This window comes from Diorhabda sublineata, chromosome 3, assembly GCF_026230105.1.
Source record: "Diorhabda sublineata isolate icDioSubl1.1 chromosome 3, icDioSubl1.1, whole genome shotgun sequence".
Lineage (NCBI taxonomy): Eukaryota > Metazoa > Arthropoda > Insecta > Coleoptera > Chrysomelidae > Diorhabda > Diorhabda sublineata.
In genome coordinates, this window is record NC_079476.1 from 10,329,189 (window position 1) to 10,354,634 (window position 25,446).

At 32.0% G+C, this 25,446-nt stretch overlaps 1 protein-coding gene across 8 annotated transcripts in view; it reads left to right on the plus strand.

Moving 5' to 3' along the window:
• LOC130441295 (calcium/calmodulin-dependent protein kinase kinase 1) overlaps positions 1-25,446 on the plus strand; it is a 539,168-nt gene that overhangs the window by 469,934 nt on the left and 43,788 nt on the right. For all 8 annotated transcript variants that reach the window (XM_056774909.1, XM_056774907.1, XM_056774910.1 and 5 more), the window contains one exon: positions 6,570-6,900. In XM_056774909.1, coding sequence (XP_056630887.1) covers positions 6,570-6,900 — 331 coding nt within the window. The remainder of the gene's footprint in view (positions 1-6,569; positions 6,901-25,446) is intronic.

The following is a 25,446-nucleotide window of genomic DNA, read 5'->3' on the forward strand; positions in this document are numbered from 1 at the left end:
AAAATATGTGGTTTTTGCACGACGGAGCACCACCAAATTATTCTTTACAAGTTCGTCAATACTTAAACGAACAGTTTCCGCATCGATGGATTGGTCGTAGAAGTGAGTTGGCTTGGCCACCAAGAGGCCTTGATTTAAATCTTTTTGATTTTTCAATTTGGTCGCAAATGAAGGCATTAGTTTACAAAGAAAAAATTACTTCTCTTTCACAACTGCGACGGAATATAGAAGAAGCCGCGGATGTAATTAAAAATAATAGACAAGGATTATTTGATATTAAGAGATCTTTACGAAAGCGGATCATAAAGTGTATTGAAGTAAATGGTGGGCATTTTTAGCATTTGCTTTGAAGTTTTTTATTTTTGTTTACAAATTTGTTATTGTTACATAATTAAGGAATAATAAAATTTTTTTATGAAAACATTAAAATTTATTCCACATTTTAGAAACAAATAACTCGAAAACCGATTGAGTTACACGAATCAAAGAGGAGAATCTTTTTGTTTGTAGAATTTAACGCTTTTCAATATTTTTTTATTATTTTAGTTGTAAGTTAAGCACAAAAAAGTTTACTTTGATTTAATTAACACAAACAAGTGTAACTAGCGCCCTCTATTAGCAATGTTAAATTAGAGTGCAAATTATGATTTCTCATGCCAAAAAACGTAAAATTGCCAATTTTCAAAGAGAAATAGTGAAAATATAAAAAATTATTGCGAAAATAAGAATTTAAATTTGAACTTTGAAACTAGGAACTAGGAAACTAGCAATATTTGCATAAAGCATGTTGGGCAGAATTATCATATTTTGAGGTCTAGAATCTACAGTTCAGAGATTAGACATTCTTAATGAATCACCCTGTATACATATCTATAAGTATACGAGGATGTATTGATATCTAATTAGCCTACTAGTTCCATGCATAAACAAAATATTGTGTTATCATAGTAACGAACAATAACTTATTAGATGTGTCAATGTGAATTTTGACGTTAAAAAAGTGAACCAGAGTTATGCAATAGATTTAAAGAAAAAAGATGTCCACCGAAATTGTGAAAATCGTAAACTTGGAATCTTGAGCCATCATCAAGTAAGAAAAGAGGTAAATTTTCCATTGAAGATGATGACCGATCGAGAAGACCAGTTTCTGTGTCAGTCTCCAAAAATATCGATACAGTTCATGACATGATTTTATCAGGCCGTTGAATTGGGCTGAAACGAATATCTGATGTTGACCAAAAGCGTGTAAGGGTAGAAACATCGCGTTCGATCTGGGGTCGATTTGAAAACAATGTTACTATGGATGAGACTTGGATACATTTCTACGATACAGAAACAAAGCAACAATCGATGGAAAGGCGACGCTCTGGTTCTCCAAGACCTAAGAAGTTTCGTGTCCAATAATCTGCTGAAAAAGTTCTTGCTTCAGTTTTTAGGATTGCCATGGAGTAATCATGATTGACTTTTGGGATAAGGGTAGAACAATAACTGGAGATTACTATTCGACATTACTGAACACTCTACGGGGAAAAAATTGAAAGAGAAAAGACGCGGAAAGAAAGGTGTTTTGTTTTTGCACGATAACGCCCTTGCACACAAATCTCATATTGCCATGCATAAATTTGTGGTTTACGGTTTGAATTACTAGAACACCCCCTTATTCACCAGATTTGGCTCCGTCCGACTATATTCTCTTTCCTCAACTGAAAAAAAGTTTAACAGGTCGTAAATTGACGGTAACTTACTCACTCGATCTAACTGGGTCGCTCCCCAGTTACAAAATGTTACTTGCTAGATTTTAGTTGGATAGTTTTGCATTAATTTGTTTACTACTATTATAATTTATTCCTTTATAACAAGTATACAAACGCTAAAAGACTAATATGCACTTTTGTATTATAAATATCAATTGTTGTGAAGCTAGACATTTTTATGTCAAAAAATATCTGCATCAAGTAACGCTTTATCATTCCGTATTTTTACATATTGACCAAGGCCCATTATATACTGCCTACATAGAAAGTCAGTCGTTTCCAGTACGAAATTTGGAAATATAATAAGATATTCGGAATATAATTAATTAACATTCAGGAACAAAACAAAGTCACATGAAGTGAGTATTAAAGAAGCAACAATTATACCCTTACTACATCAAATTGCTCTAAGCTTGTGTTAAACTGGTGAACGAACGTTCATTTCATTTAGGTGTCTTCTCACTTGGTTAATGAGGACAACTACGAGACAGTTTCGCTCGCCAGACTGAGATTACCAAGATCACCTTTGGACCCAGAGACTATTCGTGTAGGTCTCTACGGAAATGGATGGAAACACCTTAGACATTGCAATCACACCATCTGCCTGTATTATCTGTCAACTACTGCTTAAACTGATACGAAATACGACTGCTGAGTGGTCTTTCACCGAACACGGTCATATGAGATGCCCTTTTACTGATATAGACATCTCGGATGATCCTAAATGTCGTTCTAAGTAGAAAAAAACTGCAGACCATGTCACACTTACGAATTTCAGACTCAAGGGCAGGTCTTTTATTTTTCTCAGTAACGTTAAAATGTTCCAGCTAAGGTGCCTGATTCACTTTTCAAAAGACAATGTCTTTTGGTAGTTTTTATTGAAGCCCACGGGTCTATCAGGTCTATGTCCACGATTTCACAACTATAAACTATCGAAAGTATTCAACTCTGACCTTCGAAATTCAAGTGAGTTGAAGTTTTTCAAGGATTATAGAGGAAATCATTAATTGCTATGAAAATCCATATATGATATTGTTTCTAGAGTATCCATCATGAATATAGAGCGCCGTTTTCCAGAAGAGTTTCTAATTGACGTATGGATTTAAATTATAGAGAATAACAAAATTAAGCAACATTTTCTGTCTCGGCCGTTATATGAAATTCATTGCCTCTGTTTTGAAAATGAGCTCCTGACTACTTAAAGAGAGGTGCTTGCTCTCTTCTTTCAATGAACAGTAATTTTTAGTGATATTTCGAAAGATATCTCATACAAAATAGGTTTGATAATCAATAAAGGGGAATCCACGTATTTCACCACCCCCTAATAATGTTATGTTGGAAAATTTACCATGGTTATGCCTTTATGAATGCACATAAGTTACAAAATTTAAAGTTTCTTCTTGATCTCGATGGAAATAAAAAGTCAATTTTACTCCCTACCACTGACAACCTCCGAAAAAGATGGGATGATGAAATTTTGTTATAGGAAAGACTTTTGATGCGAATAATTATCTCTTAAATTAGCATAAGTCTCGCTCTTTTTTTCTGACGGATTCTATACTATATATTAATGTGAATTAATTTGTGCTGTTTTCTATCTTAACCTTATTCTAAAATTGCTTCATCAAAGAGAAAGGTTTATCAGTAAATCTTCAATTAGCAGTAAATAAGGTTTCGGTGTAGTTTCAAAATATTTTTCTTTGATAAGAGAGTTTGAGGGTGGGCGATATGAATAAATTTAATATATCAGTGATAACATTCCAGTGACAGTATTGAATAGATTATAAGCTAATTTATCCACGTAGGAAATAAGGAATCAATGGACCAAATATACCGCGATTTGTTGGAATTTATAACATTTTATATCAATGTAAGTTGTTAACACGACCTTGAATTCATTATTCTGAAAACGACTGATTACAAACTTTATATCAAAGTTTTAATTTAAAGCGAACAAAACCTATTCTCATTTTACTTTTAGGAGAAAAAGCGTTGAAAGTTAAATTATATGAAACTCGGAAAACTAAGTATAGAATAAATTAATATTAATTAATAGGTATTTAAATGAATATTTCCGTCAATTTTAAGGCATAACTGGAGACGTTTACTATCACAACCAATTAATATGGTAATAAGGACATGAAATTCAAGACCAATCGAGGTAGTTCCAACACCCTAATTAAAAAAGTTTTCACTGCTTGAGATATCTCACACACTAGCTTCATTTTGTTGTTTAATAAATTCTGTCGCTTTGATATTGTAGTGCTTATATTCGAGTGAAAAATCGCTACACAACTAAAATCCATTATATATTATAAAAATTCCATATTTCTTGATTCAAAAATTCATGGTGTAGTAAAATACCCAAAAGCGTTTACGTTCGTAGTAAAATTTCGAAGAACCAATATGTTCCATCACCAAGACATTTATCAAGCTGTACAAAATATATTAAGGTCATTATAGGTCACAACATAAATAATAACTAGTTCATTAAACGTACACTACCGGTCAAAAGTTTTCGCCAACCCCATAATCCATCAGTTATATTCACTTTCACAAAATCCTCTTCCATATTGTCAAGCGAAAGCCGTCTTATAAAGCAAAAATAATAGTGTCCGTTATTTGTTTACTTCATACGAGCGCATATTTATATTTTGTTGGTGAGAGCGGTAACTTAAAACTTGCTATTACCGGCTGATTTGTTTATTATTCTTTAACTGTGAATTACGAATTTGGTGTTTATGATTGTAGTTTAGTCACAGTTAGCAATGTAAGACGCAAGATCGTGGTCTCATTTAAACTTTTCTGTCCAAGTCATCTTTTTGTGAAGTTCGTATAAGAATTGGCCTCGAAAGATCACAACCGATGGAGATAAACCTATTATCTTAATCAGTAAACGTGATCGACAACTCACAGGCCTAGAGGTAGCAGCTCAGATCAATAAATCTAATTATCTTCCTTCGAGTAGAGTACTTCTACAGTGAAAAATAGATTAAGAGAAGCTGGTTTTTTTTTTGAAAAGTGACAGTGAAGTAACCTTCTAAGACGTCAAAATTAAATAAAGAGGTTGCAGATCCATGTGTAATTACGACTATAAATCATAGAGGATGTATGATGGTTTGGTCAAATTTTGGAAAGAAATGCGACTGGAGACCTGGTAAAAATGAAATAGATGTTGAAGAAAGGCTATAAAAAGATTTAAGGAGAATTCAGAACATTCTGGCTAGCGCCTTATCGGTAAAAAAATTATTTTTCAGTCTGACAACGATCCCAAGCGTTCATCGAGGTTGTGCAAAGAGTATTTGAAATAATTGGAAAGAACGAATATAGTGAAAGTAATGATTTGTCCGTCACAATCGTCCGACCAAAACCATATTGAGACAAATTGGACAAGGAAGTCAGAAAGCAGTATCATATTTTCACTCTACTTGTTTGGAATATTCTGACAAACGAATGTAACCAAATGGAAGACGATTAATTGTCAAAATTATTGCAGAGAATATCAAAATTTTGCACCGAAATAATAAAATCAAAAGGAGGTTACAACGATGAATGAAAAATGCTAATATGTAACAATTACAGACTGTACTTTTATTATTACTATATTCTTATCTATATATGTTCTTTGAAATATAACCACGCAAACTATAGGGTGGACGAAAACTTAGGACCGGTAGAGTATGTGCTATAAAATCTAATTCCTACATCAATCTTCTCTCTGAATATGATTTATAGTTTTCTTCCAGGCTAATGAGGAAACTTTATCTATAGCTTTACGTAGTGATCGCTCTGCATCTGCAGTTTTAGTTAAATTATGACGCGCTACGTAACCACTGTCTATGCCAATAAAGTTTAAAAGGTTGAGCTCTAAATGATACGGTTCATTTGGCTCGATGTAGTTTGAAAGTTGAAATTAATCATGCTTTTTTCGTAATAGTTGAAAGCTTGTTTAATAATAAGATCATGATACTAGTCCACCGTTATTTTTGTTTTCCTTTACGTATTGGTGCTTGGAGACTTACCTCCAAAAATAATTTCTCAGTATGACCAGTATTCACCCCTGTCTCGTCTAAATAGTCAATTAAATATTGATTTTGAATTGAATTAATTAGAATATTATGGTGGGATGAATAAGTCAGAGACATAAATGGTCCCTCAGTTTAACTAGTACTAATTTTGGTTTTTTTCAAAAACTGCAAATAGTGGTCAGCCTTAAACTGAAGTCAAATGTCAAAATGCATGAAAACAATGCGCAGTCGATTCTTACTGTCAACGTCTTTTGTATATGTAATATTCTTCGATGTTTATATAAATTAACAACAATATGGAAGAGAAATTTGTGAAAGTGAATAAAATTAATATAATAATCCAACAAACAACGTTTTATTTGCATCTAACAAATTGTATGAGAAAGCTATATAAACATGTATTTGTATCTCGGGAATTATTCGTTATTAACAATGTTATTAGAAATACGATTATGTTGCGATTTTCAAGCCAAAATTCAATTTTGTATTCAATTATTAAAATACTAGCCCTAAAGTCAATGAGAAAAAGATACGTTTTGCAACAAAGTCAAGTATGTTAAAATCTATTCAAAGGACAGAACTTTGAATTAGCCATTGGCATTACGTCTCACCTTCACTATCTTAGAAGTCTGAAATTCTTAACAGCTTTCTTTTGGCTACTTTATCCAGAAAATTCTCTATTACAAAGTTTTACAACGAATGATTCCCGACATACAAAGTTGCGCATTCTATTTGACCACCATGTATATTAAAGGACTTGATTTAAATCAGTTTTGTTCATTTTCAGGCCATGAAGATTCTATCAAAGAAGAAACTTCTGAAAAAACATGGCATGTTTGGTCGTCTTCCACCACCACGTAGAGATGGTCGATCCAATTCCTCGCCAATCAATCATCCTTTCCAGAAAGTATATCGAGAGATAGCCATTTTGAAGAAACTTGACCATCCCAACGTAGTCAAATTAGTAGAAGTACTAGACGATCCAGATGAAGATCATTTGTATTTAGTATTTGAACTTCTCGAAGGTGGTCAAGTATTGGAAATACCGACTGATACTCCGTTGGATGAAGATAAAGCGTGGACCTACTTCAGAGACGTTGTATTGGGAATTGAATATCGTAAGTAGGATTAATATTATATATTTGCTCCCAAGTTTTGCTATCCAATTTCACTTTCATACTAAACTTTAAGTTGTTCTTGTCGCCAGTTTTATGGTAGTATATAGTCATTTCTTGATCACTATCATGCTGGATTGCTGAAGTGCGAGCAAATTGAAGAAACTATCAATTTACAAGAAAATGAAAATAAAAATAGTAAATTCGGACTTGACTAAAAATATAGTAGATTGAGTACTGAAAACTGAATCAAAAGATAGAAACTAATCACAATGGAGAAAGTTGATAGTGATGACATTAACATGAAATATATGAGTTCGATCCTAAATTTGACTATTTATTTTGGATATGAACTATTACCATGCAAGGAAATAAACTTTTATTTCGACGGCTCATTATATTTAGATTATTATTAAAACTGGGAGATAATGAAGAGTGGATAAACTGAGAAAGGGAATAAGAATTACGTCTCTTTCGCAAAAAAGTTGATCCAAATGGAAGGTAGTGACAAATTCATTCCCAATGTAATGGAAAATCAAAGTAATATACTTTCCCAATTTAGATTCATCGCAAGGCTATTATCAAGTGGAATTAATAGACCCATATAATCTCCTCCGCGACAAAGGTCAACATCAATTATTAAGGTTACCTGTGGGATTAAAATTAAACTCTAATGAATTAAGAAATTTAAATTCAGTAATGGAGTAGGATTCTGAAAAATAATTTAAGCAGTTCAATAGTATTCAGTATTAGACGATGAAGCACAGTTCATTTTTTATATTATTGAAAAAAAAACGCTTTTTGTTTGAGAAAATCTAGAGAAAGTTATTGAATATTAGTTTGAAACCGTGAAAAAACTGAATTTCTAGTTATATCAAAGACAAATTATACGCTCAATATCAAACAAATAAAAAGAGTATATCATACAATTACGTAGTAGCATGGAGAAAAAAATAATTAATCCAGAAAAATTGAAAATGATATTTCAAATAGCACAAGGAACGTTGGTAAAATTAAAATAATTCATATTGAGCAGCAAGTGGAAACAGTTCAACTTTACTCACTTTTCTTAATCAAGAGTTTCCTTGATCTACACTATTCTTCTTATGACACGTATCAGTCTAAAGGTTGAATCTTGTCAGTTGCTCTCTGTGCCTTGTACCGAAAACCGCATATTTGATTAACTGTCACAGAGACATAGAATTGTGTTGGTCGGTAGAATCTGCATAAAATTACTTATAAGTAGTGGATAAAGAATAATGTTTGAAATGACAAACATTAAAGTATTGGAAATGTGCAAAAGAATGTTGGGGATACGATGGACGCGAGAGGAGGCTGTACTCCTGGCTGTAGAATGGGGAGATAATGTGAACTCAAAAGTGACGACGCTTTTGAAATGTTCAAAGTATAAAACATGCTTTTCAAAAGTTCACATTTCTAACATAACTTTTATAGCTTCTTTAAATTATTTTCCTGGAATATTGCGAAAATCGATCCTCTTATTTGCATCTATACTATTTATTTATTTGAGTCTTAATTTCAGTGAAGTATCGTTAGAAAACATTCCATGTTGTAAATGATAGAAAGACGTTTAAGAAAACAATCTTTTGTTGCTTCACACAAATTCAAAACACATAAAATCTAGGCTTGATATGAGAGATAAAATCAAAAGTTAATGATACCAATTACACAAAGTAAAGGAAAAATACGTAAAACATAGTTATGCAATATGAGGAAGTGGTACAGATAACTCTAAAGATCTTCCTGGAGCTTCCGTTAGTAAAGTGGAAACTACAATAATGATTTCCCGCTTCCGATAGGAGCCGGAACTTAAGGAAAAATAAATTTCATAAGAATGAATTTATGAACATTCTTTTTCCAATACATAAGTCAAATAAATTGAATTCGCTTTAAAGTAAAATTAATCCTGTCATATATAAAAGGGTTGATATCAACAATTTTTACGTTGATATTATAGTGTTCAATCATTATTTTAGTTTACGTGAGGATTTTTATCAAAATAAAATATTTGAAAAAAAGATGTGATATTAAGTGACTGTTTTTTGTTTGAGCATGATCCGAGATATTTAGGTACTTCAAAATTCAAATCAAAATTGTAATAAGAAAGTTGATTCACAGCAAATGAAATATGAAAGGGTATCATAAAAATGGATTATTGGATATGGAAATTGAAGTTTTTTCATTAAAGCCTGCAGTAAATTTGTCTCTGACTTCCTGTAATGCTGTAAAAGTTATTATAATAATCCCATAGATGGGATGTAATCAGTTGCATATAGCAGAAACACTTCTACCCCTTCCCTGTTTGCTAATATGGGAGGGTTTGAGCAATTGCAGTGGATGATATTGATATTCCGTTGAAACCAAATTGCTTAGTCATTATTAATAGCTATAGGGGTATTAGTAAAATGCTGGTGAAATGAGTGATTATCAATTCTGTAACAAATTAGATATGATATGGTACGAACTCGTCCGCTGATATTGACAGTGAAGCCGTCCTGTTCCAATATGTTGCCGGATATTTCTTGGTAGGTCTGGTCATTTGTTTGGGATTTTTTACATCATGTATTTTATGGCCGGCTTTTATAGAGAGAGTCAGTAAAGTATTTCATGTCATTGTGAGCACATCGAGATAATGACAAGTGAACCAAACGATGTAATCAAATAAATTAGATGTTCAGTATCAGTGAATATGCTCATTATAGATACATGAATAGAGCACAATGTATTAGAACAACTGTTCTTTTACTTCTTTAGGACTCTTTATACCCTTTCGAGTATCAAAGTGTGTTAACTCATTTGTTTCTATTGGTTTTTGTTTGAGCTTTTCTATAATTACCTTATTTCCTATCCATTCTAGTTTTCCTGACATTTTTCTTAGTTACTTCATCTCTGCTGCTACTGTTTTTTTTTGTTCATTACACAAGCTTCACTTCAATATACTAACGCGGGTAGTGTTATCGGGCTGCATATTCTTATTTTGATGTCTTTAAATATTTCTTTTTTCTCGACAAATAACTTATTTGAAGCATAGTATATTTGACTCACTCTTCTCACTTCGCTATATTTAAGTGTATTTTTCTGTCTTCTGTGCAAATGACTTCCAGGTATTCAAAAGTGGACACTCCATCTATTCTTTGTCCCTCCCTTATTAAATATTATATATTATATATTATATATATTAAATATTATTTTCAAATGTATTTGCTACTATTACTATATCGTCTGCGTATAATAATTCTCCTAATTTTACCGATTCTAGTTTTCTGTAGCCAATTATTGCCTCCAGTTTTCAGTTGTCTCTTCTATTTTTTATCATCCTATCCATGAGAAATATAAATAGAAGAAGACTAAGACTATCTTCTTGTTTTATTTCCATATTCGTCGATTTTTTTTTGTATATTGAACTTATCTTCTTACATTTTTATGTAATCCTTTTGTTATCTTTGTTATTTTTCCAGAGATTCCTAATTTCCTCATACTATCCCATACCATTTTTCTATCTATTGATTCGAGTTCAGCTGTCTAATAGATTAATATAATTATGAAAATAGCAAATGAAAAATGTCCTCCACTGATGATGAGATTTGAATAAGGAAATTATCAAACTTGTAATTATATGAACTTTTTCATGAGGATAATATTCCACTTTCATAGAAATGATCAATCACGCATTTTATAATAGGAGCAAATTGTTGTTCAACATAAGATAGATTAAAATTCTTAAGTTAGAAGTTCGTTATGGTACTTGCTGTTAAAGTAGTAGAAATCATTTTGGGAGCTTTAGTCGTTACAATAATATTATTTTGATGCATTAATTAAAATCCAGTTTAAATATGATAGCAACGACGACGGTAATATTCAGGCTGAAATACATTTATTACCACATTATCACTTATAGCAAGCACCACATATTCTACAACAAATTCAAGTCCAACTATACAAAATGAGAACTATTGTAGTTGAATAAAGGAAACTAATAATACATTGACAAGAAAAAAAAAACAAACCCTGAAAAGAGGAGTAACAAAAAAGAATAAAATACTGAATTCTCACCTTAACCGGCTTTCTTTGTGAGAGGCCACTACAGAAATAGAAAGCCTAAAGTATATAACCTGCTTCAAAGGAAACAAAACAAAAAATTAGTTAGGAGTAATCAACATGAAGCAATATTCTATGCTAACCATATAAAAGGTACTTTTCAGCTAAATGAAGCTGATATCCTAAAAGCAATAAATAGTGGCAATATCAAAATACAGAACCACTAACAATAGAAGAACTAGTAGAGGAGATAAAGACAAAATGAACCCCAAAACAGTAACCGGTTATGATCCTATAACTGAAAAAATTATCAAATACCAACAATCATTATTTATTATGTGAGGATATATAAATTTTAGAATAAAACATTTGCGTAGATACTAGAAGCAGAGGCCGACGTGCTTCCCAAACCGAGATCACAATATAGCCTGCTGTTAAAATCCTACATTAATGAAACAATTTCCGTATATAAAGCAAAGTTGTGAGAGTCAGCTGACGTATCTTATATACATCTTTGATTCACCAGTATTAGAATAAAGTACATTAGCAAAATATTCGACATCTGGTAGAAATGATCAAGAAGTTGATGGAAGACCCCATCAAGTATCAAATTGAGTCAAAACTCGATGCCTGTGCAAAAATCTGGTGCATCATATTTGATGGAAATAAATCAGTCCATTCAAATTTCATGAATAGACATTCTGGTCAAATGCTTATAATTATCAATAATCATATCATTCCATATGCAAAAAACATGAACTTGAAGTACGATGGAAAGAATAAGATGAACATAAAATCTGACATATAGAAAAATTTTGCTAGTTTCTATTTAAAAACTCTAAACTAACAATTAACATAACAAAAGTTATGAATATTAAAACAGGGCTTGAAACTTGTGAGGATATATAGTATACAACTTTGGGCATTTGTCACTTCAATCAATATTTAAATCATACAAAATAAGGTATTGAGGTGTATTGTTGATGTCCGTTGGTATGCAAGATACAGAGACGGTTACGGCGATCTAGGAGTTAAAGTAGTAACAGACGAGGCAAAACATGTTGCAAAGAAACATGAAGAATGGCTTCAAATTCACGAGAGCTCTAGGGCAATCCCTTGCCGAAACAACGTTGGATACTTAAAAAACTCAATAAAATTGAACCTTTTAAGTCAATGTAGTGGTGACAAAACAGAGCAGAGTGCATGTTGTGTTGTGTAGTATCCTAGATAGAACAAAACATTAGTGCAGTGACTTAAACTTGGCAAAACACTTTTAAGAGGATTTATAAGAAAAAATTGTTCGTCAGTTTTATCTCTAGAGTAGTCGTAATTTGATTTAATATATAAAAAAAGTTTTGTTAGAGGTGGAAATATTTTAAACATTTGTTACAGTTAAATATTGCAGAAGAAAAAGTGTTTATTAGCAATTGTCAGGCTAGGTTGTCTAAAAGTTGTAAACTATTACTGCAATTCCCTTACATCTGCTCAATAGATGCTGGAAATATTTATATTACTCGTTAAAATAACATGAGATTATGGCATCTAAATGAAAATAATGCGAACTAATTTCTTGCGGATTTAGATTTATGAATATTTGAATGCAATTGGTCTAAACCGCGCAAAATAAGTGGATTCATAAGACAACAGGATGTAAAGTGATCGATAAAATTTTGAAAATAGAAGGTCAACCAAAGAGTACCTGCAAAGTAGGTTTTTGCCCACGACGGACACAACATTTATAGAATCACAAATAGACTCGGATGTTATTCAAGGTGAAAAATATAATATTATGAAAACATCAACTTCAAGTATTTCTGAATAATTATGTAAGTGCGTGGCAAATAAATTATAGCGAAAAATTTGGAAATCACCTTGTTTTATTGTGGAACAGAAAAAGCTTTTTAATAAAATTGTTTCCAACATAAGGTTTAGAATATAATAGTAATTTAGGAGAAAGTGAATTTAATGGCATATTATATAATAAATTCAATGGATCCCTCTAACAGAAAGATTGAATTACATAAGTAGTATATAAATAACAATAATAGACGAACCTATTGGTTATAAATCAAGTAAAAATCATAGTTCATCTAATTTTACTAACTTGTGTATTACTTTATTAAAATCTTTTCGTTTCATCTCTAAGTTGATAATGTCAAGAATACTAAATTAATTCTGTTCCATTTTCTCCTAATCTGGGAGCTAGTATACAGAGGTATATACAATGATGGAATAACAAATATTTTGCGAATTTTTCTCGGAAACTATGATCGTGAAAGATTGAGTGAATACTTCGAACCAAGCAAGAATAAATTGAGTGTTCGAAGGATTTCTGACGAGATACTGTTTCTCAAATGAACACCACGAACGAAGCAAGTCAGAAAGTTATCTGTTTGAATCACACTTGATTTTTTATATGCATATGAACTCTGAGAAATTGAAAAAAAATAAGGAACCAAGCTTTTTCATTATAATTAATATTATTAACGTTAATATTTGTCAAGAAAGATTGATGAATAATAATTTAAAAAAAAATTCCACAATCTAAGTTTTTGAAACTCATGAAGTGATAGAGCTGGCAGAAACTGTATCGAATAATCCGTTACCGACTGAATAGACTAGTTTGTATGAATCTGTATCTAGTATGAAAGTTAGGAGTGTGACGAATGTGCAGAAAATCATTGGTTTATCTGTTGAAAATATGATTAATTAAAGTCAAACTAATAATTAAGTAAGTGCTAAGTATTGAACATAGCATGGATTTGAGTAAAGTATTTAGACATTTTTGAAGAAGACATATCTCCAAAAAGGGAACACTTTGTTAAGTTCTATATTCATTTATAATAAGTACCATTCATTTTTTCATGTAATAGTACAAAATATCGCAGTTCATTTCAATGATACAATTTGTCCTTGGGAATGTGAAACCACTTTTGTAAAAGATAAACAATTCTCGATTCCAATTTTTATTTCTTTAAGTTTACCCCTGCTTGACAAAAGACTAACTTTTCGCATAATACAAGATTTGATAAATCACATATGGCTTAAAAATTTTCAAACTAAAACTATTTTTCTGTGAAGTATTTTTCACATGTCTAATATTGCAAAAATTATTAGAAAAAGTTGTTCAGATTCTAGGCCCAAACATCAAATTTTAAGTATAATTCTCAACTTCTATTAAAATTGAAAAATCACACTCGACTTATTACTACTGGCTAAACACTTTTTACTGATAATTAAATGTGTAAGTTATTTGATAACCTCAGCTTGAATTTCAGAATCCACTAATGCTCTTTCTCTATCAGCGCATTTTCAATATGTTTCAGGAATTTTCCAAAAACTGCCTGTACTTGTTCTTCAGTAATTGATCGTGTTGCGTGTGTTATTTCACTATTATTCAGAATACGTTATTTTGTAACCCTTCCTCAGAAAAAGCAATATTGAAAGGTCTGGGAATCTACTAGACCCACATGTAACAATCATTCTCTCAAACTCTTTCACCAAACTCATCATTCGTCCAGAAAGAAGGTTTATAAAAAGAGTAAGTAATAAAAGAAGGTTCAATGATTTCAAGGCGGTATGACACGGCACACCAAACATTTACTTTTTTGAAATAATACCTTCTTACTTTAATTTCAAAATGGGAATTGCCTTCGCTCCAAATATTGACAGTTTTAGGAATACGGAATACCATTTGTGGTAAAAGTTCATTCGTCAGAAAAAATTGTTAATTCATGACAATTTCTTTTTACCAAAATTAGGCTTCCTTGAAGACAAACAGCACTGGAATCACTTTGCTTCCCCACTTTCTTCTGAAGTGTGACAAATTTTAACTTTGTAAAGATGAATTCTGTGTGCTTAATATGATCCCTCTAGATGTGATTTACGTATGTTTGCAACTCAACCTGTCATTATAAGCTTTTATATTTCATTTCTTTCTGTCGTAAGAAATTTCTTAATTAAACCCCAAGCAGTATTTAATTTATTGTAGTATTTGGATACCTTTTACTGAATAAATGTTATTAATTCTGTGGGAATGGACACACATTGGTTTTACCAAGGCAGTTTTTGTCACAATACTCGTAGTGTATTCTAAAGCAAGAGTTGTATGTAAACCTATAACGCACGAAGTGAAAAGTTCACGCTGGAAGCTGCGCAGTGTCGAATGCACAAAAGGCTTACAATTCATGTAATTGCCTATCTATTTGTAGATAATATTAATTAGATGTTGACATACAATAATATTTTTTTGCACAAAAAGCTGAGAACTAAGAAATTATATGTGTTGTCGACCTTCATAGGTATTCTTTTAATCCAAAATGTTTCTCTCAATTGATTAAATTTATATGAATAGACCAAATAAAGTGCTACGTAGCTAAAATTTTGATTGAAACAAGAAATGTAAGCACGTGTGTATCATAAAATCTCATTACGTGCACGTTATTGATAAATGTCACTAAAAAAGATCGAGTAAATACATCGACATTAGCAGAATTAACATTCACATTTTCAGAGGGCTTCTGACGGAACACTGTAACTTACATAAACACCCTGAGATAATAAAAATAAGAGCTACCAGCGACTGCACGTTTTGTGGAGGAGAGAAAAAACCCAAACACATACATAATTTCTGCATGCCCCGTTACATTCAGAATGTGTGTTAATTGTTTTGGATCTTGATGATTAAATTAATTATATTACTCTTTGTTCTACATTCGGTATTATTTTACATAACATGCTTTGAAATTTGTTAATGAGGATAGTTTCATTTTTATCTTTTGGAAATGTTTGTTGAATTATGTTGTTATGAAGTTATTATGAATGATATCAAACCAGTTTACTCTAGTAAAAATATCAAAAGTTTGAACTAAGAGCTTCAATGAATTATTTTATTTATGGAGTTTTGGGTTGAAAATGCCTTCTGAATGTCTTAATGCATTCGGAAAATCAATTACTAGTTGATGCGATATATCATTTCACAAATATCTAGTATCACTTTGAAAGAACTGAATCGGCAAATCTAAACACCACCTCTTATTTAAAGACAGAACCATTTATCATTTTCATTTATTATTTCAATATATTTGTTAATGTTACTCGCAAACAACGTCAAAAGAAATATATAATTACAAGTGAGCGTAACGGAAAATTAAATGTAGTAATTAGTAATAACTAAATTCAAAATTATATTCACATTAAAGTTGAATCTATTATCATTATTACAAAGTATGAAGTATTTGACATTTTTATATTTTTATGTAAATTTTTATATTGTACTTGACCATAATTTTAGTCCTAGATGATGAATACATAGGTAATCGAATGCTCGGAATATATTAGAGTTAGTTCACTTTTGTGTTTAATTTTACACAATCCCAAATCTCACTGAGATGGTTTATGTTTGCTTTTCTGTTTATACAATTTTGTGGTTGGGCGATGTAGGACATTTCTCGGAAAGCTCTTTTTTAAGATGTGGTTCAGTGAGATTTTTTCCTGCCTACTCTACTTTCTACTTCATACTTGGCTTCAAATTTACCTTTTAGACTGAACCCTAATAATACAATATCATTAAACTTAACATAATATAAAATCTCTAATTAAAGTTTTATAGATCTAGTAGAACTTACATCCCCATAAGGTTAAAGCTCCACTGATCAACTGATCTTTTGATTGACCAATAAGGGTATAATGGACGTTCCCCTAATCTTCCATTTCCCTCAGAGTCTTTGTTGCTCTAAACCAGATTAGGGTTTCCTCACGAGCTTAGTCAACATTAACCTTTCTATCACAACTTTTATACGGAGATTTCTATATGTTTTACATATTCTAACTATACATATATTTTTATATTTACAAATTGATATACGCTCACAAATCTAGACGATTAAATTAAAGACACAGAAACAATCACGATCTCTTAACGAAAATATTATTAGAGTGGTTTTTCTTTTGGCCGGTTATTTGCTATCCATTGCGGGCTACAGATATGTTGGTAAATATTATATTTGTATATCTTAGAATATCATTTTTAGTAATTCACATGATATTTTGTGCAAATATGTGCATTATTTGATGATAAAAGGAACTTCAATTATATTGAATTTTGAAAAAAATAAAGTTTCTCAATTTTTTCTTCTTAAGTTATCAATTGGAGGTATTCTATATTACAAATTACATAGATATAATTATGACAAAAAAATGATACTGTAATAATATGGTGTCATGGCGCCAGACAGTCCTGTGGGGACGAAATAGAGAAAAAGCGGCGCGGAGTACGGAATTCATGCCTCACACCAGTTACACTCTAGGATTTTTATTAGCGATTTTTCTGCTTGCGGAAAGTATTTAATTATATTGTTTTCTTATTCTGATATTATTACCTTTAAATTAAAAAAATAGGCGTGCTCGAGTAAAATCAGAAATTGTTTTTTGCAATTTTATTACCTTCCAATCCCTTTGGGTCACGCTCAAACCATCAGATTGGCAGAATTGGGACTTTTTAGATCGTAATTAATTTGACATATTCCTATATTAAAGCTCATCCTCATCCATAGGTAATTCACGTACTTACTTACTTAATCCTGACGCCTTTCTACCTTTGCAGGTGTAAAGCTTACCCTCCCTTATGTTAATCTGACGCGCTGCAATAAATCCCAAAATCCCCTCTTGGGCTCTCCTAGTATGTACTTCGAATACATAAGAAATGCAACTGCTGTACCTAGGATGTATGGAATACCATGTTTCTCCCAGGATGACATTCCATAAGCAGATATATCCAGAGGCGTACATTGTTGGAGTTCGACGGGAATTGTAAATAACATAATATGTCCCTCATAGGAAAACACAGCACACTTAATGCGATGTTAAAAGTATTTTCCATGTTCCTCTGTCAAAATGAGCTACACTTTTTTTCCATTCGCCATAGGAGGGACAAGAGGTCGATTTTGTTATTGTTTTAAGAACAGCTTATTACGATGAAAATTTTGAAATCGATCACAATACTAGATTCGTCGAATATGCTCTGAAGAAAACAAAAATTATGGCTCCTTAAATGCTAAAAAAAAGTAGTAAAAGGCTCAATAACGAATAGGCAAATGTTCGAGGTCTCTAGTCACCATATCTACTATGTGTAATGCTTCAAAATTCCTCACATTTTGTACAGAGAAGAAGATATTCAAAAAACGTACAAAAACCATGAAAAATCCTCGAAACTAGGCAACTTGTGGTACCTCCTGTTTCCCCCCACCTCGACATATTGACCTCATATATACGTTAAAATTTCTTATTTAATCTCTACTACTCGAATTGAAAATTCGATTCTAAAAAATGTATTCGGTGTATTGAAGAAAAACCGCAATTTTGAGGTGTTTTCACAAAAATCGGAAAATGGGGAAATTTTCAATTTGAAATTTGGGGCACTTCTCGAGATCGGATCTTAAAAGTAATGACATATGCATGTTCATAAGAGTCAAAATATGTAAAATTGACACTAAGAACGTCAAAATTGCTCACCCCACTTTTTTACGGGGGGTGGAACCTCAAAAATCGACCCCTTGTCCCTACTATGGCGAATTTCGAGAGGCTCCCAATCTCTAAAATTTTCCTTTGGCATCATTGCTCAACATACCAATTTTCATGCTTCTATCATTAATTGCCACTTTTTTGCAGTTTGCCACTGCACTATATGGCATCCGAGGTGTTCGTCTAAAATGGTTTGTATCTTACCTTGAATGTAGAAAATAACTGGAATGAGCTAATGATAATATTTCGAGCAATTTAACAGTTAACAGTGGTGTACCTCAGGAATGAGTTTTGGGTCCATTTCTTTTGTTAGTGTTCAATAATGATGTCACGGACTGACGAATGAATGGTAGATTCACTTTATTTGCGGATGAAACCAGTGTAACCTGGAGTGGTCCAGACTTCCAAGTTTTACATTCTACGAGTACTATGGGTGAAGATCATTACTATCAAGTCCTGGTCTAAAGCGAATGGGCTCTGCTGAAACACAGAAAAAAAATTAATTTTATCCTACAAAAGATTTTACAACTTTTAAAATTCAATATTGACTCCCAATTCGATCAAGTTTCTTTGACTACATGTGGAAACTTCAAATTTCAAACAAGAGCTATTCGTTACATTTATGGTTTGAGTAGTGGAAATCATTGCGAATTCTATTTTTAAAAACACAAAATTCTAACTCTTCTCGCTCTTTTCTCTCACACTTTCACAACTCAACTCATATTTACCTTACTAGAAGAAAAAAAATGGACATTTAGTTTATTATACCATATAATACCCACCTCTAATCTGGTGAAAACTCCATCATTTTCAATGCCAAAATTACTCAATCAGGTACTTTCAAAATTAAAAGGCAAATACATTAAATAAGTTCCGAATAATAAAAAAGGCTTCTCTGCTTGAATGGAATGGAACCCATAACTTCTGTTCAAGGAATACATTATATAACTACTTTTAGTATAAGCATACCCTAATAAATTTTTATCTCTCAGAGTGAATTGAGAGCTTGTTTTGGCGTCTAAGCAAACTCTTCGAGACAATGTGATTGGAAGAGTATCGAGTATATATATTTGTATCGAAAATTATAGCTAGCAATCTAAATATTTGGGTCATCAGTGGTGTTTTGATTATTTATATTTCATAGCGCTGTTTATTCTAATTATTGTTCTGATTCATTTCATTAATTTTTTTTGTCGTTTCCTAATAAAATTAACAGATATCAAATATTGATTGAAGCTATTATTTAATAGGACAAAGAAGTCAATAATAATTAGTATAAAATTGCCAAAATCAGCTCAGCACCAACATCAATACTGAGTAGAAATTCAAAAAAATATGAATTTCACTTTTTTTCCAAATTTTTTTCAACAACCCATTTTTTATTTGCTAGTAAAATTTATAATGAGCAAATCGTCGTCAGTCCGGATTAATTCCGAAGTATTCTACATTTTTTTTGTCGTAGAAGATGCCCGTTTAATATTATAGCTGAACAAGTCCCTTTCCGTTGGGTGTTGGTAACACGAACAGATTTGTTCTTAGTCTTTAGCCACAAATAGCAATAGCTGGTTCCTGAGTCACCTGCATATGTGCTGGTAGTTACGTTGTTGTGTGTGGGAATATCAGCTGTGTACATAAGATACTTCCCTGTGGAATGCTTGACAAAATTGGCTGTAAATTTTATCGCGAAAAAAAATTGAACACATATGAATTTCAGTGATAATACTAACTAGATATAAAAATATCAAGTAGTGCTCTTAAGGATATGTTAAAATATAATAAGAGAGTTTTTTCATAACAAAGCTCCTATTTACCATACCTTTCATTTAGTTAGATATATTGAGACTGTAATATTAAATATATAAATGATACGGTGACGATCGGACTCCTTGATTAACAAAATTTTGCTTTTAAAAAATTCTCATTGAATTATATCCTCTAACGGTAGACATACAAACAAAAATATTTTCCGTGATTTCTGATATGTGCTAGAGCGCTATTTTTTTTGGGAAACATATATAATAATAAATAATTCAAATTCGAATGTCCTTTCCATCCCTAATCCTCGTTTATTCCGCGTACTTTTATTGCAATAATAACAGTCATATAGAATTTTCATTGTCTAATATAAATCCTACAACGCCTGGGATATATCGTCATTCCAGTATTTTTATATTCGTCTATTTAGTTGAGGACGTATAGAATAAAAGTAACTACTTTTTTAATTCAACATAACTAGTTTTTTGAATTAAAACGCGAAAATTCATCCTTTTTTTGTTCCAGTATTTATCACACTTCTTTTTATCAAATTTATTCCAATAAAAAATAGTAAATTTTTTTATTCAACAAACTTTCGAGGAAAAATGTGAAATTGGATTGGTCGATAGAGTTTTCACACTCTATTGATTGATTATCTTAAATACAACTACAAAGTGTAAGGTTGAAAGTAGAAGGAAGGAAAAAAATCTGAAAACTCACAAAAGATGAATAGCTATGTTTTTTTAATTCAAATATCAACAGAATATAGGTTTGTGAATATTTTTATTGAGGAACACTAGCTATAAGGCAAAACGTATATATCCCGTCTATAACCATGCAACAAATTCTCACACATTCGAAACAATAGGGAAAGAATAGAAGGGAAAGTTTGAGAAGTATATTACCATTAGTTTAGTGAAAGAGCATATTAAACTGTTCCCTCAGTGGTTCCATTATTGTCGGGCAAAAACAAAAAGGTAGTACCTAGAAGGTGACCTATCATGTAAGAAAATGAGTGAGTTATATTGAAAATTTGTAGCAGAAAAAGGTTCAAACCCTGTTAAATTTTACAAATATCGTCAAATTTTAAGTACAGAGATTATTAACTTCTTATAATAAACCGGTATAAGACTTACACGATCTTTGTGTTGAGATAAAAAATATGTTGAAAAGAAATATTTTTTGTGAGAAAAGAAGAAGCAGAAGACAAAGATCAATTTTGAATCATAATAAACCTAGAGGTAGGGATGAAGAATTTGTTTTACAAGTCTAAGCTTAATATTTACAACATGACAGCACATCCTTGAATTGCCGGAAAAGGCTATTCTGCAGTTTGGCCAGAAGTTGTTGCCGTCTATAAAAGGGTTACAGAAGGAATTGAAGGAATTAAGTTTGTAGAGCGACAGCTGCGTCCTACGAAATCGGAATTTTCTGTACCAGGACACTCATGCATCCAGGAAGGTGATTCGGTACATAGCGCAAATGAGCGTACTTTGCGTAAATACTCATCCCCCATTATTTTGATTCTAAAAGTGATTCATATAAAACCTTATAGAATACTTCAAAAGAGATACTTCATTTTAAATGAATTATAAAGCTATTCTATTTTCAGACGTGGTATTCTTACAATTTCTTAACAAACACAGTTTTCTAAATAATAATTGACTGGTACTTCTATTTTTTTATTAATACAATTTATTCAACACTATATCAAATATGAATTCATTAAATTCAATAGTAAGCAAACGACTGTTATTCGAATAAATTACGTTTACTACAAAAAAGTTATTTTAAAGTCAATAATCAAAACGGGCAAAAAAGGTAAACTAAAACTTTCATTCGCATTCTGAAAATATACTATGTAAAGTATTTTATTCCACTTTTCATCATTATCTACTTTTAAACATTGTGTTTATAACATACGTCTCACTGATATAAGTTGCACTTATTTGAAAAATATTATATCCTCTAATATCGTGTTTGTTTACTAGACGAAAATAACGATTTTGGCAATTCATTGAACTTAAAGACCTGGACGTCCTTGAACTCCACAATTCCGAGTTAACTTTATTGAAACCGAAATTTTCTTTTGTATAAAAATATTGTCGTAAAACTATGGGCTAGACATCAGCTTGTCAAGATCTATGAGGAGACGTACTATCGATTACATATTGTGAGTCTTTACGTATTATTCAGTGAGAATTAACTAACTCAATCAATGGTAAACAATTTCTTTTTTCGGGTTTATGTGTGTGTCCTAATTGGTTTGTTTATATCTTGTTTTTGAGTTTTCTATGAAGAAATATCTATTAATTACCAGATTTGTTGTCAATGAGGATGCCGATGTACAATCGGTTTTAACCACCACAACTCTCTTTTTTTTTAATTAGATTGAAACATTGCAGGGATCTAGATATTTTCAATTGTTTATTATGAAACGATGACAAACATTCTTGAAATAGTACCAAAAAATAAGTAAATCAGTTGACAGTCTCAATAAATATCTCGTAATCTTGCTGTATTCAGGTTATCTAATTGTTGCTGTCGTCCTATTATTAATAATAATTAATAATTGTCTTTTCATGAATTTTCATCTCCATTTTTTTGTTCATATAATTTTGCTATATTATTCAAAATAACCAAAGAGTTTTGAATAAATCACTGCAATTCGAGGGCTCCTACTTAAGTTTCGATATAGATGTGAATATGTCAGATCTGACATTGCCGTCATAAAAATTGACTTTTTAATGTCGTACCTTTTCATATCAAAACGTGTTGTCCTGCGAGTGCTATTTGAATTATATACAGATACTTGAAACATTCAACAAAAAATGGAATTAAATCGCGAATATTTTCGTGCGACTTTTTCTATGACTTTCGACATAGACTGAACCAACAGCAGCGGGCCGATCAACTAGCTTCGACAGTTTGGTGATGAAACATCATATCGAGCCACTGTGTTTTGCTGGTTTCCCGAAATCAATCATGGTCACACTTCGCTACAGGAGGAATTTTGTGAAGGTCGTTCAAAATCAGCTGTTGTGCCAGTAAATGGATACATATGAACTAGAAACTGAACAACAATCGACTGTATGTGTCTTTCAATACGAGCCAAATTCAACAAAAGTTGTTTGCGCATGAAGCATTTTGAAGCAGATGCGATTTTTCGGAATAATTGGACATATTGCCTCTATTATAGCAATCTAGAACAGTCAATTCTGAGTGGTTCACCAGCATTTTGTCGCCAGATAAAGGGAAATTAATCGCAGAAGACGAATCATTCTCCGCCACGACAATGCGATCTGTCACACATCAGTTCATACAAAAACTTTCTATTTAATGTCGCATCAACTACAAGGTTATTAGCGATATGTCAGTTGTTCATAATTCATGATACAGTTGAGTGTCTTTTAGGTATTTGATTAAGTCTGCGGTATTACAATTATTGTTCAGAAAAGCGATCATGGTGTTTGGGAAGTTGTTAATTAGCCTTTCGTTTTTGTACTTTTGACAGTTCAACAATAAATGTTTCACATTTAGATTTTCGTTACAAGTTTCACATATTGGTGTGTTTTCTCGGTAAAATAAATGTGAGTGTGTCACTTTGGTGTTCCCCAGCCTTAAACGATCGATTTTTATTTGATCCGTACGATTTTTGAAGCTGTTTTACCATGGTTGAACGGATGGTTTTATAGATTTCTATATCGACTGCGATTTGTTCCACTCACTTTGCCACTGGCACTGTACTTTTGTTTTTATTGTCCTTTTATAGTCGTTTGCTATCACTTCCCGTACAATTGTTCTTCGTTGCTATCTGCTGCTTCTTTGGCACATTTGTCTGCTTTTTTATTTCCTGCGATTCCTGTGTGTGATGGGACCCAAATAATTGATACTTTTGCTTTGGTTAGGTGGATAAGGTGTAGTTGAGTTTTAATAAGGATACCTATAGGGTGTTTGGGAAAGAGTTGTTGGATGGTTTGTATCGAGCTCATGGAGTCTGTAATTATGGCTATTCTATTGATTTCTATTGATTTCTTCTAGCGATGATTAGTGCCTGTAATATGGCATAGAGTTCTCCAGTGTGAACGTTGTGAAGATAGTTTAAATATGTGTATTTCGTTCTCTACTACTACTGCGGCTCCTAGGCCATTAGGTGTTTTGGAAGCGTCGGTGTACAGAAAATGGTATTCTTTGAAGCTTTTGTCTGTAAGAGTACAGAACGATTGTGTTATTAGAGAACGGGTTGTTTCTTCTTTTATAAAGGAGTTCATGTTGACGTTGATGGTGGGAATAGGGATTGTCCAAGGAGGGGGGATATTTATGTGGCTTGGAAAGAAATCTGGTAATTCAAGTACAAGGGTGTTTGTGTATTGGCAAAATCTTTCATAGAACGGAATAGTTGTTTGTTTGTTTTCGAATAGGTGTTTGAAGCGATCTGTGTTAATTTTCTGATTAACAGGGTTATTTTTATTTGACAGGACTAATGTTGCATAGTTCATACTTAATTGAATTCTTCGGAGTCGGAGGGGTGATATTTCGGTGAGGCAATGGAGGCTTTAGATCGGTGTTGTTCGGAATGCGCCAGTAGCGATTCTTAGTGCAGTACTTTGCAATGTGTCAAGTTGTTTAATATATGTTTTTTCGCATGATGCATAGGCGATTGAGCCGTAGTCGATTCTTGATCTTATGAGTGTCTTATATAGGTTTGTCAAACATATAGAATCGGCGCCCCATTTATGGCTGGCTATTGTTTTTAATAAATTGATGCCGTTTTGGCAGACTTTCTTGAGGTGATTAATGTGTTGTTTCCAAGTAAGTTTTTGATCAAAGATAATGCCCATAAACTTAATGCTTTCCACAAATTCCAAACTTTTACCTTTCAAAGTCAGTACGGGCGTTTCTTGTATATATTTTCTGGAGAAGTTGATACACTTTGTTTTGGTTTCGGAGAATTTCAATCCGCTATTGTTAGACCAGTTGTTTAATTCGTCTAGTGCAATTTGTATATGTTTTTGAATAGTAGTTAGGTTTTTACCTTTTGCAAACAATATCAGGTCATCGGCATACAATCTTCCTTTGACTAATGGAGAGCATCTATCGTGTATATCGGAGATCGCGATAAGAAAGAGGGTGGAGCTTATTGTGGACCCTTGTGGTATCCCATTCTTCTGTATTTTTTTTAACATAGAGGTTTGAGTCTATTCTTACTTGGAA